Source organism: Pogona vitticeps, chromosome 1 (assembly GCF_051106095.1).
Source record: "Pogona vitticeps strain Pit_001003342236 chromosome 1, PviZW2.1, whole genome shotgun sequence".
In the NCBI taxonomy this organism is placed as follows: domain Eukaryota; kingdom Metazoa; phylum Chordata; class Lepidosauria; order Squamata; family Agamidae; genus Pogona; species Pogona vitticeps.
This window is the reverse complement of record NC_135783.1, coordinates 318234872-318250250: the sequence shown is the minus strand read 5'-3', so window position 1 is coordinate 318250250 and position 15379 is coordinate 318234872. Positions and strand designations below refer to the sequence as shown.

The window sequence follows — 15379 nt, the reverse complement described above, 5'->3', positions numbered from 1 at the left end:
GAGAGGCTTTTTGATCTTTTTGGATTTTACCTTGGATTTTAGATTTTTGAATGGACTTTTGTTTCCATTGCTATTGCAAGGATGTGCTGTAGTTCATAGCAAAGGATAGAGAAAGGGGGGGGCTCAGCCTTATCCACCTTTCTAGCTATTAGTTTTCTTATTTTATTTTTATAGTTGGGATTTGCTGTTTCTAACTACCTAAGTTTATGGAAATGTATTTGAATGCTATGCTTTGCAACAAACTGAATATCTCTAATTCTTTATTTTTCTAATAAAACAATAATTCATAAAAACTTACGTTTGGTCTCTTGAGAAGATAACTTGCTTAATTATTTTTCTTTTTAGGCCACAAGTATGCTACTGAGTCCATTTAATTATCTGAGTTTTGCTGGTCTTGGCAGACTCTAAGACTCATGGTTTATCTTTGGTTTTCTCAGTTAATTCTTAATTGGGAACAGACTTGGGAAACAGGGTGTCAGTGGGACGGCCTGGCTGCAAGAAGGACTCATTACAGCTTTGACAGGAATATGCTGAACCCTCAGAACCTCTTTGTTCCAGCCTCAGCATTCTCTTAGGCGAGCTGTGTGCTTACACCATAAGACTGTTGATTGTTTCAGATATATGTTAGATGAGCTAAACTTGGTCTGAACCCAACTGCTGCTCTCAAAACAGCGTCCACATAAAACAGTAGAGAATAGGACTGTATTGAATGCAAAGAGAGCAAACTGCAAGACTAGCAGCCACATGGAGCCGATCTGTGCTACAAAATATAATACTCTAGGACAGTGGTCCCCAACCTTGGGCCTCCAGCTGTTCTTGGGCTTCAACTCCCAGAAATCCTGGCCAGCAGAGATGGTGGTGAAGGTTTCTGGGAGTTGTAGTCCAAGAACATCTGGAGGCCCAAGGTTGGGGACCACTGCTCTAAGAAACAGTTAATAATACTAGATACAATTGCTTTCCAGTCACCAGTCAGGATTATATAGCATAGAATACCTTTTAATGAAGGTCATATATACAACAAGGTGGGTACTAAAAACAAGATGACTGGTTGTCCTTCTAGTGCACATGTATGCATGGGCTGAGGAATTCAATTCGTTATTTTGTATCAGGTGGCCAACAAGTATAAACACTTTATTAACAAACAGTAAATACAGAATACAGGAAATAGTACATAAAGCTACCTTTATTTGGACTTTTACAGGACAGGCCAATGTATACACTTAAATTTTATAGAAAATTTAAAAACAGCAAGTCACCTTTTTAATACTAGCTATTTTGCCATTTACTTGCTTTAGCTGTACAGAAATGCAAAGTCTGAGTTTAGTTTCCCCATTCAACAGTATTCATAAGCACAACAGACATGTTAGTCCCAGATTAATTTAACAGTATAATCCATTGTTATTGGCATGTAAAGGCTTTTAGTCAGTGATGCACAATAATTGAGTTTAGAAGTTGACCGCACCTTCCTGCACTATACAGCAAAGCACTGAAGTTAATGGAATTGCAAATTTAAAATTCTCTAAACATCACCCTAGCACTAGAGGGCAGGCATGGCTTGCAGTAATAACTACAGGAATTTCCAAACAGGTTTTAGATGTCCAAATAATTAAAACTGGCCTGACATACTTAGTTTGCTCCCATATATGAACAGTTCACCAAACAACATTAGTAAAGCCTAAAATAGACTTGTATAGTGAAAACACAGAAAAGAAAACCCGGATTATGCGCAGGTGTGTACTCCTTCATGACTTTGGAATTGAAATTGTTAGCAATTAGGAGAGTTAACAGGCAGGTTAACAACTCTATAAATTTTGCAAATAAAGGGGAAAAGATTTCTATGCAAGAGGCACTCTCAAACCTCGTAAAATGGACATTTATTTTTACAAAAAACTTATGATACAGAATCAAATCACACAACTGTAATGGTGTATCTATTAAAATATACAGAAACTCCTAAGTACAGAATATTTAAAAAGATGAAGGAGCTGTCCCTCCCTTTATTTGTACATATCTGTATCTTCACATAATTTGACAAGTAACCTTTTACAAAATCATGTAAAAAGCACAAGAGTTGCCTGGTAAAGTCTGTATTTCTCAAATAAAAAAAAAAAAAAAAACAGCATGCAATTAAGGCAGCCTTTTCTTCCTCACATGGAATCCTTTCACTCAAGTAATCTTCTGCTGCAAAGATTAGGCTAGGGAGCCTGGTCTCTTCTGTCAACGCCTTTTGTCTTTCCTGTCTGATTTACGGTCTCTTTCGCTCCGTGAAGTTCTTTTGCCTGACCGACTACTTTCTGATATTGACCTCTTTCTGTCCGACCTTGAACTTTTATCCTTTGAGTCTTTTGCATCTCTGCTTCTACCTTTCGAAGACTTGTGACTTCTGTCTACTCCTGAATTATCCCTTCGCTTCCGATCCGCACTTCTCCTGCGCTTTCTATCCCTATTGTGCCCACGCCCTCTGCTTCGACTTCTGCTCTCACTGCTACTAGAACTACTGCTACTTTCTCGGCTGCTAGTTCCGCTACTGCTGCTACTGCTGCTGGAACTACTGCGACTACTACTGCTGCCACTGCTGGAACTGCTGCCACTACTACTACTTGTGGAGCTAGTACTGCTAGTGCTACTGCTAGTACTCCGACTGTGACTCTTGCTGGTTTTGTTCCTTGCTCGACCCCTGCTCCTACTCCTTACCTTACCTGCCGCTTCTACAGTTACTGCCTGCACTGGCTCTGCCTGAATTTCAGGCAGTTTGTCAGGCACTGCAGATTCATCTTTGTCTATCTGAGGCTCCTGATCTTGAATGGATTCCAACTGCGGTGGAGGCTGTGGCTGAACCACGGACTCTGACTGAGGCTGGGCCTCAGCCTCTGATATTGTGGGAGTGGACTCAGACTCCTTTTCTTCCGCCTCCTCTGTTTCAACTTCAGCTGCAACTTCACCTTCTGACTTGCTGGCTTCCTCCTTTTCCAGGGCAACAGGCCCTTCCTGTTCTGGTTGGATATTACACTCCAGTTCTGGTTCCACTTCTTTGCTATTCTCATTTTCTAGTGGTTCTACATGATCTGCCTCACTAGTTTCCATCAGATCTTGTTCACCATCTATTGGCAGAATATCTTCCCCATCTTCTTTCACTAACACAACATCCTCCTCCTGATTTTCTTGGTGCCTATCATTCTCTTTCACCTCTGCTCCTTCTGCTGCTTTAACCTCCAATTCCTCTTTCTGTTCTTCCTCCTCCTGTTCTATCTCCCCATCACTACGACTAGCACCTACCTCTTTTTCCTCCGCTACCTCTTCCATTTCTACATCATTGCTCTGATTACCTGTCTCCATCTCTTCCACCTGCTGAACCACCTTACCCTCTTCCTGCTCCTTGTTCTGGTCTTCCTTCTTTTCTTCCTTCTTTACCTCCTGGTGTTCTTTTTCCTTCATAGATTGCCGTCTGGGCCTGGCCTCCATTTTGTTTATTTGCTCAGCAAATTCAATGCGCCTATTTTCAAAGAGTGCTGAAGAATGAGAGAACAAACAGTAAACTTGCCATGTGTAGCTAGAAGAATTTCAGTCTACTGACAGACCAGCTGAGCCATTCCATGCAATATAGTCTGCAGAAAAATCAATCCATACAGAAACTTCAAATGTGCACAAATTCAGCATCATGTGCCAGCACCTGTGTGCATTTTGCAACTGTGTTCTTTTTGAAGGAACTCACTGCTCCCACTAGCTATTGAAGCTTTATATTTGTTACTGGCAGTGAGAATTTTAAACCAAATGACAGCTTCTCTGCTGTACATAACTTGCAATTAGCATTCCTACTTTCCCCCTCTAGTGATTCACTATTGAAAATTTGCATATATTTGCATATAAACCAGCATCCATTTAACACTCACAACATACCGTTTAACTTTTTTTGAGAATCCTCAAACAGCTTCTGAGTAGGAGGACACATTCTGCCAGGAATGTAGAACAGATGAGGCTTTGTCTTTGTTCTTATGTATTTAATTATTTTGGCATTATGTTCATTCCATTCTTCTTGCTGATGAAAATAAATTATTAGTTTCTTCAGTATCACACAAAACACAAATGTCACACAATAGCTTCTAAATTCAGACTCACCAACTGAGCAAGTTCAACTTTTTGTTCTAAAAGCCGCAGTTCTGTTTGTTTAGCACGTCTTTCCTCAAAGAGTTCTCTCCTTTCATTTTCAACTTGTTTTCTCTCTTCCTCTGCCTGTACTTCAAGTTTTTGTTCAATTTCTTGCCGTCTTTTTTGCTGAGTCAGACAAAAAATCAGATTCTTTTAAGAGTAGCATAATAATAACATTATCACTAATTGTACAATTATCACAGTATGCATATTTAATTAAATAAAGGTTCAAAATTAAATCACTATTCCAAATGCTATTTGGCTCAGAAAATTCCCTTACCATGGAGAGCCTCTCCCAATTTTGGACCAACCAACAGAAGATGTGAAAAGGGTTCTTCAGTTAAACAAGCTACTTCTAAAAAGCAAAGTACTTGGTTGGGTGTTGCACAGAGATGAATGCATCCTTTCCAAAGTCTTGAGATAGCCATATGCAGCCCTCAGATCACTACAGGTTGCCCATCTTGTATATGACTAATTCATTCTCCTTGGGTGCCATTCAACATCATGTTCGTTTATGGAAACTTTCTCTGCATCCTCTGTCCCCCAGATTCTTCAAGCCTCCTGGAATTGTTAGAGCATAACGGAACCCTTCTGAATGAGCTGAACTGTGGCAAGCAACTGAACGGATGAGAGATCTCTGGAAAACGCCCAAGTCTCAGTCACTGGCAGGAGGACACTACTAGATATAATTCATAAACTGAATGTGTCGTTCTGATCTCTGTGATCCTGGAGGGAGATCAGCAGCGCACATGTTGTGGTTGCAGACGCAACTACTAATCCCAGAGGTTTATATAGCCTGGTGTATACTGTGCTAGACAGGATTACACTCCTCATGAAAACTCAGGCTGGAAGCTTGGGTGTTTTCCTGCATTCATCCTGGATACCCAGATTTCAGTGATAACTAGCAGAACATTTGCACTGCTAAAGCCAGTGTGCCAGCTGCATCCATTCCTTAATATGTCTGATCTAGCCACAGTGACACATTAATCGTGTCTAGTTTGGATTAGTGCGACACACTGCATATGAGCTGCCCGAGGAGCATTCAGAAATGTCACCAGGTCTAAATTCTTAAGACAGTCTGCTGATCTTTGTTACTTCACCTGTTGGCTGCCAGCCAGTTTTGAGACCCAATTTCATATGTGTTACAATCTATAAAGCCCTATATGGCTTGGGTCCAGGCTATCTGAATTATCGCATCTTTCTACATGAGCCTCCCCACTTTTCAGATCTTCAGGGCCATTCCCATTACTTTTACAGAGATGTCTGCTTATGACTTAAGACCCTTCTAGTGGCTCTTCCAGTCTACATAACTTCTTTCTAGAGAAGGCTACACTGACAACCCCTCTCCTGTCCTTCTGCTGACAAACAAAGGCTTTTCTCTTCAGGTAAGCTTTTGGCCACTAATCAGCTGAAATAGGGACTACCTTTTCTTTAAAATTCATGTCTCATGTGCATCTCTCTCTCTGCCTCTCTCTTTTGTATTCAAGTTTAACCATTATTTATTAGTACTGGAAGTTTCACTGAATTTTTAAAATCTGGGAAAAAAAGTGATATAAATTAAAATAAATAAAGCTTTCCGTGATGGTTGCAACAGTTAGGTTTAGGGTAATCACTTGTGTAAATCCCTAAATATGTTTAAATGACCTCTGAAAATAATATGCTTAGGAACTCTTTTGTTTGTCTTTCCACTTGCAAAATAACTTTCTGAATGTTAACAGTTTCAGAAAAGAATTAGTGCCAAAAATCTAATGGGCAAAGGATGTAAGTTTGTTCTCACAACATGCTACAGGAATTTCTGTTTGCATGAAAATTTTACAAATTTGCTCTCAATATGCTAAGTATTAAATCAATACCCTCTCAGTAGCAACTGTTGATTCTTGTTTGAACTTTTGAAGAGTACCCATCAACAGACCAAATATACGCCGATTCCTGACAGAAGAGAGGGAGAATGTATGATTAGAGCACATATTTTTATAAGTAGTTTATTATATCTACATAAACCATATTCAAACTATTGCAAGGGGACTAATTAGTTAATATTCACAAAAGTTGTTTAAAAAGCAATACAGGTGATATAAATATACTGTATACAGCAAATGAGAGAACAGGTGATAAAGCCAGTTGATTGATGTTTTAACACAAAGTGTTAAATTCTATTTATTTATTTATTTATTGTATTTATACCCAGCCTATCTAGTCGAATGATCACTCTAGGCGGCTTCCAACATACACAACACAACATATAAAATATAACATATTTATACATCAATATGCAGGTTATTCAAGATGAGAAGAAAAAGAGAAAAAAAAAAACAGGAAAAAAGAAAAAGAAACGGGTATTAACTGGAGGGAAGGCCTGCGTAAACATCCAAGTTTCTACAAAGTTATTTCTGGCCAAACATCTTGGTTTAGATCAAATATATCCTGTGTACAGAAGAGTTTCTTTCAACAGCAAACTTTTGATCTCATGGAGGTTTCCCACTAGCTGAAGAGGATAGGGAGGTAACCTTTGCTAGTTCTCTGTCCTCAAAAGCCCTCAATATCTAAACCTGCTCTAAAGGGGCAAGGGGTTCTTGAGAACAGTGGGCAAAGTGGGATGAGGAAGGGGTTGATGAATAGGTGAAAAATGTTCCCTTTTTCTGCCAATGGAAAGCAGAATTCATTTAGAGATGCCCCCCAAGGCACAATTTCTAGACTCAACCCACTGAACAAAAGTTAGCTTTTAAAGTCTACAACATAAACAGTATACAAATAGCATTTTCAGAGTTCCAGAGCTGTCCCTTCCGTAAGTGAGCCAGAAAACCCCAAACTAGAAGAGCATTCTCTACCTTTATGTTGCTTCCATGTCACTTCTTCACATAGCACAAAAAGCATCCTACTGCATTGTGAGAGGCACAAGGATGCCCTTAAACTCACAAAGGTGCAAGGAAGGTGAGTTCTGACCCTAACTGGGAATGCATGGAGGCAGCTTCCGTTGGATCTCACTTCACCATACCCCGTACCTCTGTGAGGTACAGTGGGGTCTTGACTTGAGACCTTAATCCGTATTGGAAGGCGGTTCTCAAGTCAAAAAGTCTGTAAGTCAAGTCTCCATTGACCTACAGTGCATTGAAAACCGATTAATCCCGTAACAGGCCGTTTTTGTTCCATTTTGTTTTTTTTCTGGTCTGTAAGTCAAATCTCAGTCTGCAAGTCAAACCTAAATTTTGCGGCCAGAGAAGTATGTAACTCAAAAAGTCTGTAAGTCAAGCCGTCTGTAAGTCAAGGGTCCACTGTACAGGGAATGGTTACAACTCCCACAATGCAGCAGAGTGCTTCTCTCACCATCTGAAGAAACAAAGGTGTGGTAATGGCATGAAGGTAGTAGAGAAGGCTGCTCTAACTCCCTCTGTTTTGGAAGCTTTAACTCCCATAATTCTGCCTGGAGGATTCTGGTGAAATTATGGGACTAAAGTCTTGGAATTCAGAAAGTCCCATCTCTAAAATTATGCGATTTGCACAGAAGATTCTCTAAAGCTGAAAAAGAAACCTTTTCATTTACAGTGGGGTCTTGACTTGCGAACTTAATCCGTATTGGAAGGTGGTTCGCAAGTCAAAACGTTCGTAGGTCAAAATCTGCATTCCCATAGTAATGCATTGAAAACCATTGTAATCCGTATCTGCTCTGTACCGTCCATAGAAAGTAATGGGAAGCTGCTGTTCCGCCTTCTGCCACTAGAGGGGGATATTTTGTAATCCCAGGAAGGCGAAACAGGCAGCCCAGCCATTTCCTCCAAGCTCCGGGGGAATGGGCCGGGTGGAGATGGGAGCAGCAGCAGCACACGGTGCCCGGCCATCAAGGCTCCCCACGGCGCTCCCTCCCCGCCCGGCCTCCGTTTACAGCCCCAGCCCAGGAAGGTAGAACAGGCAGCCGGCCCCCGCGGCGCTCCCTCCCTCCCCGCCCAGCCTCCGTTTACAGCCCCAGCCGGCTTCCCTTCATTCAGGCAGCCATCGCCCACCCAACCGCGCCGCACTCGCCCTCCTCGCTCTCCTTCCCCAGCCCCTGTTCCCATCACCCACCGCCCGCGCCCGCCTTGTTCCCCGGCGTGGAGCCCTCCCAGTGCCAGTGCCATCCCTGCGAACTTGCTCCCACCCTCCCGCGCGGGCTCACCAGGGCGCTGGGAGGCTCCTCTGTCCTCGCCGCTGCCTTTTGCCACCGCCGCCGGAGCTCGGCTCAGCGGGGCCCACCCAGGGCGGCCGGAAAGCCCCGAGGTGCCCAATCCCGGATCAGGAGCAGCGCCGCCGCCTCTCGCCGCGCCGCCACCACCCGGCTCCAGGTGCTTTCCCGCTTTTTTTTTTAAACTTTTGGGTTCGTACCTCAATTCTCCGTCCGCAAGTCAAAATGGATTTTTGCGGACGGAGAAGTACGTAACTCAAAAAGTTCGTACCTCGGGCCGTTCGTAACTCAAGACCCCACTGTATTTAATAGTTTTGATCTTAGTATTTAGAATGGAAAGTAGATTTAAACTTGAATTATATTAAGCATCTTAAAATGCAGACTGGATTTAACAGTAAAGCATCAACACAAAATTTATGGGTATTCATAAAACTGAATCCATTATCTTAAAGCATCCAAAGTCAGCATTTAAGTATGCCAAGTTAGATAGCTTTGCTGCATAAAATTGAACTTACAAGGAAAACAGGTTTTCTAAGCAAAACAGAAGATGCACAGCACAAAAGCTGACATGGCTTCTTGTGGCTGTAGGTATCAGGAGCCAAAAACCACAAATTCTTCAGACTTTTCAAACTTCCATTTTGTAAGAGGATAATTCAAGACTACCTGAATGACTGCAAACTAGTTTATACCATGTGGTCATTTAAGCTTTGTACTTTGCTTCTTTTATTGATTTGCTCATTTGTATCTCACCTTTCCCCTTATAAGTCCCCTAACTGAAAGCAATGGTCCAAGATTATCCAATAGGTTTTGTGGCTCAGTGAGGATTAAAATTCGAAAATGTTCAACTGCAGAAATCCAATCTCAAGTGATGACTATTTTTGTTTTTAACAAAACAGAAGTTTCCGGTAAGTGAGGCTAAAATGTCTCCCAGCAGAGACTGACAAAGAAACATTTATATGGCTGAATAGTAAATTTTGTTTCGAGTCTTTTCATGGACACACAAATTCATAATTTTTAAAAATAAGATTTGCCTTCTGTTTGCATTTTTACCTTACAGGAATACTTATGAAGTCTGAAATTAGTGTGTCAGTTTTGTAACTGAAGTCTTATTTTGACTTGTGCACAAAATGACAATTCAACTTTGCAAAGAAATATAAAAGAAAAGAATTAACTAGCTGTAGAATTAGGTTTACCACTTTCAAATCTTACAAACAGCAACTTCTCATTAAGTTGCCTGGTGCAATACATACATTGAAAAAACAGGCTGGGACTATATGAAATATATGATATCTGGAAGTTGAATCATGGCAAGTAGACTTCTTTCTTCTTAAACTTTCTTCTTTCTTCTTAGGTTGAAACATTTCACTACTCATCTAAGTTTCTTCTTCAGACTAAACAAGCTACTTTGATGAATAGAGATGCATTTCAACCTCAGAAGAAAGAAGTCCAGTTGCAATGACTCAACTTTCAGATAACCTCATCTGGATGACTGAGAATCTTCACAGAAACATGTGATAGTACAGTGGTGCCTCGCTTAGCGATTGCCTCGTTTAACAATGTATTCGCTTAGCGATGAGGTTTTTGGAGCGATTTTGTGCCCCGTTTAGCGATGTTCCCTATGGGGAAATTTCGCATAGCAATGTTCGGGACCTTGCCTCGCTTAGCGATGACATTTTTATGTCCCGTTTCGCTTAGCAATGTTGCGTTTTCGCTATTTTTAAAGTGTCTTAAAATGTTCAAAAACGGTTTTAAATGCTTGGGATCATTAGTGCACCTTGCAAAACCTTTGCAAACTTAATTTGCCTTTGTTCTGAGTCTTCGTTAATTTTTGGTGAATTCCCCCCCCACTGGAAAGCATTGAACTGTCGGTTTGACAGCTGTCAAACCTGCAGTACAATGCTTTCCAATGGGGGGGGGGAATTCACCAAAAATTAACGAAGACTCAGAACAAAGCCAAAATAAGTTTGCAAAGGTTTTAAAAGGTGCATTAACGATCCCAAGCATTTAAAACCGTTTTTGAACCTTTTAAGACACACTTAAAATTGCAAAAACAGACATCGCAAAACCATTGGAATGTACTGAATAGGCTTCAATGCATTCCAATGGGGGAAACATTGTATCGCTTAGCAATGTTTCATATGGGGATTTTCGCTTAAGGACGGTAATCCGTTCCCATTGGAACGGATTAACCGGTTTTCAATGCATTCCTATGGGAAATGGTGTTTCGCTTAGCGATGTTTTCCCATAGCGATGTTTTTTTGGGAACCAATTAACTTCGTTAAGAGAAGCACCACTGTACTGCTGAACAAACTTGAATAGCACAAAGCAACTGCCAGCCTCTCCTCCCAAACCCACTTCAAAAGAAACTTTGTTGTTGTGTTTGGACTTTGAACATCTTCTGTCACATTAAAGAAAGTACCTTTGTTTCCCCTTTTCATCCATATTTTGATCCTGAATAAGGTCTCGGCGTGTTCGCTCTTTGGAGGTAGCAACAACAGAAGATTGCAACGCAGGCTACAAGAAATCAAAGATATGTTATTAGACACTTCTCCATATTTTGGTCAACCCCAACCCGACATTTCCAGGTATATTTTACTTTTTTAACATCATCATCCTCTGCGTCGCTTTCATGGCGTGATTCTCTTCTTGTCCGACGTTCCCCTGCCAATCTGCATTTAGGACAAATTGTCAAAAGTGAGTATTTTACACTGGAGGTATACTGACAATTTACAATCAACTATTTCCCGTCTCTTGGACACCTGAAAATATTGTAGTTCAAACTCTATTTTAACCCCATGTATTTATTAAAGCAGACATCTGTGTCAAGTTTTTCCCTAGAGTTTGATGATTCCCTTGGGAGGCACAGCTGCTGCTGCTTAGCAGTTATTTCTGACTGCTGCAGCTACTTGTAAGCTGTACTGCTTAGTGGTTGTTGTAGGTTTTTCATGAAGAGGCCAGCCACAAAGACTGGCGAAACGTTAGGAAGAACAACCTTCAGAACACAGTCAAAGAGCCCGAAAAACGCACAACAACCATTAGATCCCGGCCGTGAAAGGCTTCGCAAATGTACTGCTTAGTATAGCTTCACAACTTTTGGGAGCAGCAGCAAAAGTTCATGGCAACTAATAGATCCTAGTATTACCTAACTACAGTTTCCATCTTTAAATACTTGCATTAGCCAAACTGGGAAAGGCTTATCAATCAAGTGCAGCCCAAGCACACACTATGTGTAGTAACCATAGCAAAAGCCAGTGTTTCAAAATGTGCAGCCCAAACCCATAGTAATTTTTAAATTTAGTAGACCAACTCCTCTGAACCTGTTGTTCAACAGATAAAACAATGCTCCCCTACCAGTTTCCCAAAGAAATAAGAATCAACACCCAAGTTTTTTAATGTACATAACTGCACAAAAAGAAAAGGAATGTAAATATGCCAGTGTACAGCATATACAAATCAAAATATTCCATAATGGATGAATGACTACAAGTATGCAGTCCTGCATTAGTACAATTATATAGTAATTACTTAAAGTATGGAGTAATTGCAAACTATTAATTACATGAAATTATGAACTATGTAATAGTGGATGAAAAAGGCATTTTGTTCTTCAATTTAAATCACTTTCATTTTCTGCCCACCTATTGGTTGCCCCTTCCAGATCCCTCTGTTTGGCTGGGGGTCCTCCTCCGCTATCCGAGAATCCACGCCTAAAACATAACAGCAGATTGAATCAGTGTTCTCGAAGCAGGTTATTAAGCAGAAGAATCCATGGGCAGAATTCTTTTCATCTGCACTGCTCACTCAACTGTCTGTTGTGGAACCTGTACAAATTTCGCCTCTGGAACAACCTTCCTCCAGAGATTCGTGAGGCCCCGTCGCTGGGTATTTTTAAGACCCATCTCAAAATTTGGATGTTCGAGCAGGCTTTCCCTCCAGGTAACACCTAACGTTTTCTTCTTTAATTTATTTTTTGTTATATTGCCATCTTGAAAATATGTCTACTGCTTATTGTTGGCTGCTTATTGTTATTGTGTATAGTATATTGTTTTTTTGTTATATGTACATTTTATTGTGTTTATATGTCTGGAAGCCGCCTAGCGTGGTCATTTTGAACAGATAGGCGGGGTATAAATAAAATAAAAAAATAAATTTCTAAAATACACTACCTCCTAGTACAAATAAAAACCTGCTCATATCAACAGGGCATGCCCTGAACAAAGATTTCGCTTTACAAGTAGCAAGCTTTAGATCAGCTATGCAATTTGCCATTAATCTGAAATGAGAAGTTCTCTGCCTTGAAGCACTAACTAGAGAAACAACTGCATCTAATAGGCATAGAACTGTATGTGTGGCATCCATAGCAAAAGCCAGTGTTTCAAATAATTAAGTACTATTAAAGCACACAACTCTTGTCTAGATTTATGGCCTAAAGATCTTTATTGCCTAGCTAAAAAAATATATATTAAAAGCCATCTGCATTGTACTTAGTAGTTATATAGTTAACTCTATTTTCACTGCTACTTCTAAGATGAATGAAGCATCTAGGGTTGATTTATGGTGGTGAAGGTAGCTGCACTACACTGGTATGTACTATGTGTGTCAAGATCCTGTAACTAATATAGGCCACTATTAATAGTAGCTTTTAACACTGTAAAGTCATTTGTTGAGTTATATGATACCACCAGCGCAAAAGCTTGCTCCTTGTTTAATAATACTGCACTAAGAGAATAACTTGTTAGGATTAGAACTTTAAATCAAGAAGTATTAAGTAACCTGACAATCTCCAGAACTACTGCTGCCTCTGTGCAAGCAAAAGCAAAAATGAGCAGTGTTCCAACCTAGTTGCCTATATTATGGCCATTAACAATGGATTATAAGTGACCCTGAATGGCAAACTACACACTTCCTCTGGCACTTGCTGGATTCCATGTAGACTTATGTGGAAACCTCACAGCAACTGTAGCCCTGCAAACATGGGTTGACACTGTACAATTTTTGCATGACTTCTCAAGGATATAATCCATGGGACTCTTGTCATATTTCCTTTCTTCCCATCCACAGCCTACAGATTCTTACGATGTTATACCAAAACAAAGATACACCACACAATCATAGGAATCTGGCATCCCTTTAGCTGCCCTGCAGTAAATTCTGGTACACCCAACTGAACAACTGGAATGTGTAAGAGCCCACAAAAGTCTAAGCTGAGTCCAACTCGTGTGAGTGTGCAGTGTGGATGCATCTTCAGAGCCCTGAAAGTTTGGCCCTTAAAATACACCACAGGTCATTCTGCTGCATGAAACAGCCTTTGAATCCCTCAGTGTTGGGTCCACTGGTTCTTACCTCAGCAACAGACTTCCACGCCCCCTACCTCCACCAGGGCCTGTGATGGTCAGCAGTCTACCTTGAGCGGGTCTGGAGGAAAGCACACACACACACACACAAACCATCGACGTTAAAGAGCTAGAAAGGTGTGGAAACGGCCAGAAACACGCCCTCGGTCCGCCGCAAAGGGCGGGCGCCGGAGACCTCGTGGCCAGAGCGCAGCCGCCCTTCCCGCCTCAAGCGGGCGTCTCTAACGGACTCCTCAGGAGGCCTTTTTTGCGGGCGGGATTCCCTCTCTCCTTCTTAGGCGAACCTCGGCCCGCCCTAAACCCCTTTCCCGCCGGAGGAACCAGACCGACTGATCGTAACCTCCACCCACATCCAGATCCTGCGCTGAGCAGATCCGGCGTTCGTACAAAATGCGGTCCACCGACATCCCCCTCCAGGAGGAAGTGAGAACCCCCCCCTTCCCCGCCTCAGGAAAGAAAGCGCGGGCAAGAAGAAAAGGGTAACGGATCCCCCTCAAGGCGCGAGCCTGCCCGCCTGCTCCGCACCCCAGCCCGGCTCGCCATTCACCCCCTTTCGCCAGCCTTACCGAACATCGTTGGGATCCCGCCCCGTGAGTTTTCGGATATTTTCATCGACGTGCTTGAGGCTCTCCTTGGCCTTCTCGAGCTGCTCTTGCAGAGCCCGCACGGCCACCGCCATCTCACTTCACACAACTGCGGCCTACCAAGCCCGGGCCCAGCAGCCACCACGGCGGCGCTCAACGAAGGCGAGGATTAAATTGGCCCACCCACACGTAACGTGGCTTTTTCAGGCACTCCGCCAATCGCAACACACGTCTCGGAGAGACAACGGACACTTTCTCTAGCGTCTAGCGAGTCGCTACCCACGCAGATTAACTGACGCGAGTTTGCTCCAATCATCCGTCTCTTCTTTAGCCAATCAAGAGCCAATATCCCTGAAGTTCTGCGGATTGCAGCCACTCGCCAGTCGCCTTCCATTGCGTTTCATACGAATCATTAAACGCCAGGATAGAATGACATATTTAAGAGCCAATCAAATTGCACATTTGTCCAATAACTCAATCAGGAAGCCTCTTCAGCGTATGGGTGCCCTGCTCATTTTCGCGCGCTCCTCGGATTCTAAGATGCCTTGAAGTGCACGGGGCGGTGCCAAGTCCAATTCTAAGGGTTTTTTGTAGCGGCCCTTTTATGCTCTCTTACGTTATATGAGTAAACTCTACTATCCTCTGTGACACTTACTTTTCAATTAGCGACCGTAGGACGAGAGTGCAAAAACTGCAACTTGAATTTAACAGCTTAAACTGGAATTGAACGATTAAGTCGCCTAGAGTAGTCGCAATGACCAGATAGGCGGGGTAATAAATAAATAAATAAATAAATAAATAAATAAATAAATAAGTGTATCCCCAGCAATTTCTGTCCTTTTTTTGCTGTAGTCACACTCTGTTATTTCAACAAGAAACATAAAACAAAAAGCAAAAACACTTTATCGCACTTTAACTGCTATGTTTTAATAAGCTTTTATGAAACATTGCCCACTTCTTCAGGCATATGAGTTAGAATACTGTACAGGGACACCACCTTTCCCCCAGTACGCTCAAAGTGTCACACGTGGTCATTTTGTCCTCCCAATGACCTTGTGAGGCAGGGTGAAAGTGCGACTGACCCAATGTTACTAAGTTTTATGGCCTACTATGTGTGTGAAATCAGATCTCCTGAGTCC

The 15379-nt window shown here is 41.9% G+C and overlaps 1 protein-coding gene across 1 annotated transcript; it reads right to left on the bottom strand.

Moving 5' to 3' along the window:
- Positions 1-1165: 1165 nt before the first annotated feature.
- PNN (pinin, desmosome associated protein) lies at positions 1166-14520 on the bottom strand. The gene is made up of 9 exons (XM_020807239.3): positions 14223-14520; positions 13646-13717; positions 11941-12009; positions 10899-10971; positions 10722-10816; positions 6000-6075; positions 4117-4272; positions 3898-4036; positions 1166-3509 (listed from the first exon to the last, which is right to left on the bottom strand). The coding sequence occupies exons 1-9, from the start codon at positions 14333-14335 to the stop codon at positions 2218-2220; spliced, it is 2085 nt and encodes a 694-aa protein (XP_020662898.3). The 5' UTR covers positions 14336-14520; the 3' UTR covers positions 1166-2217.
- Positions 14521-15379: the final 859 nt, after the last annotated feature.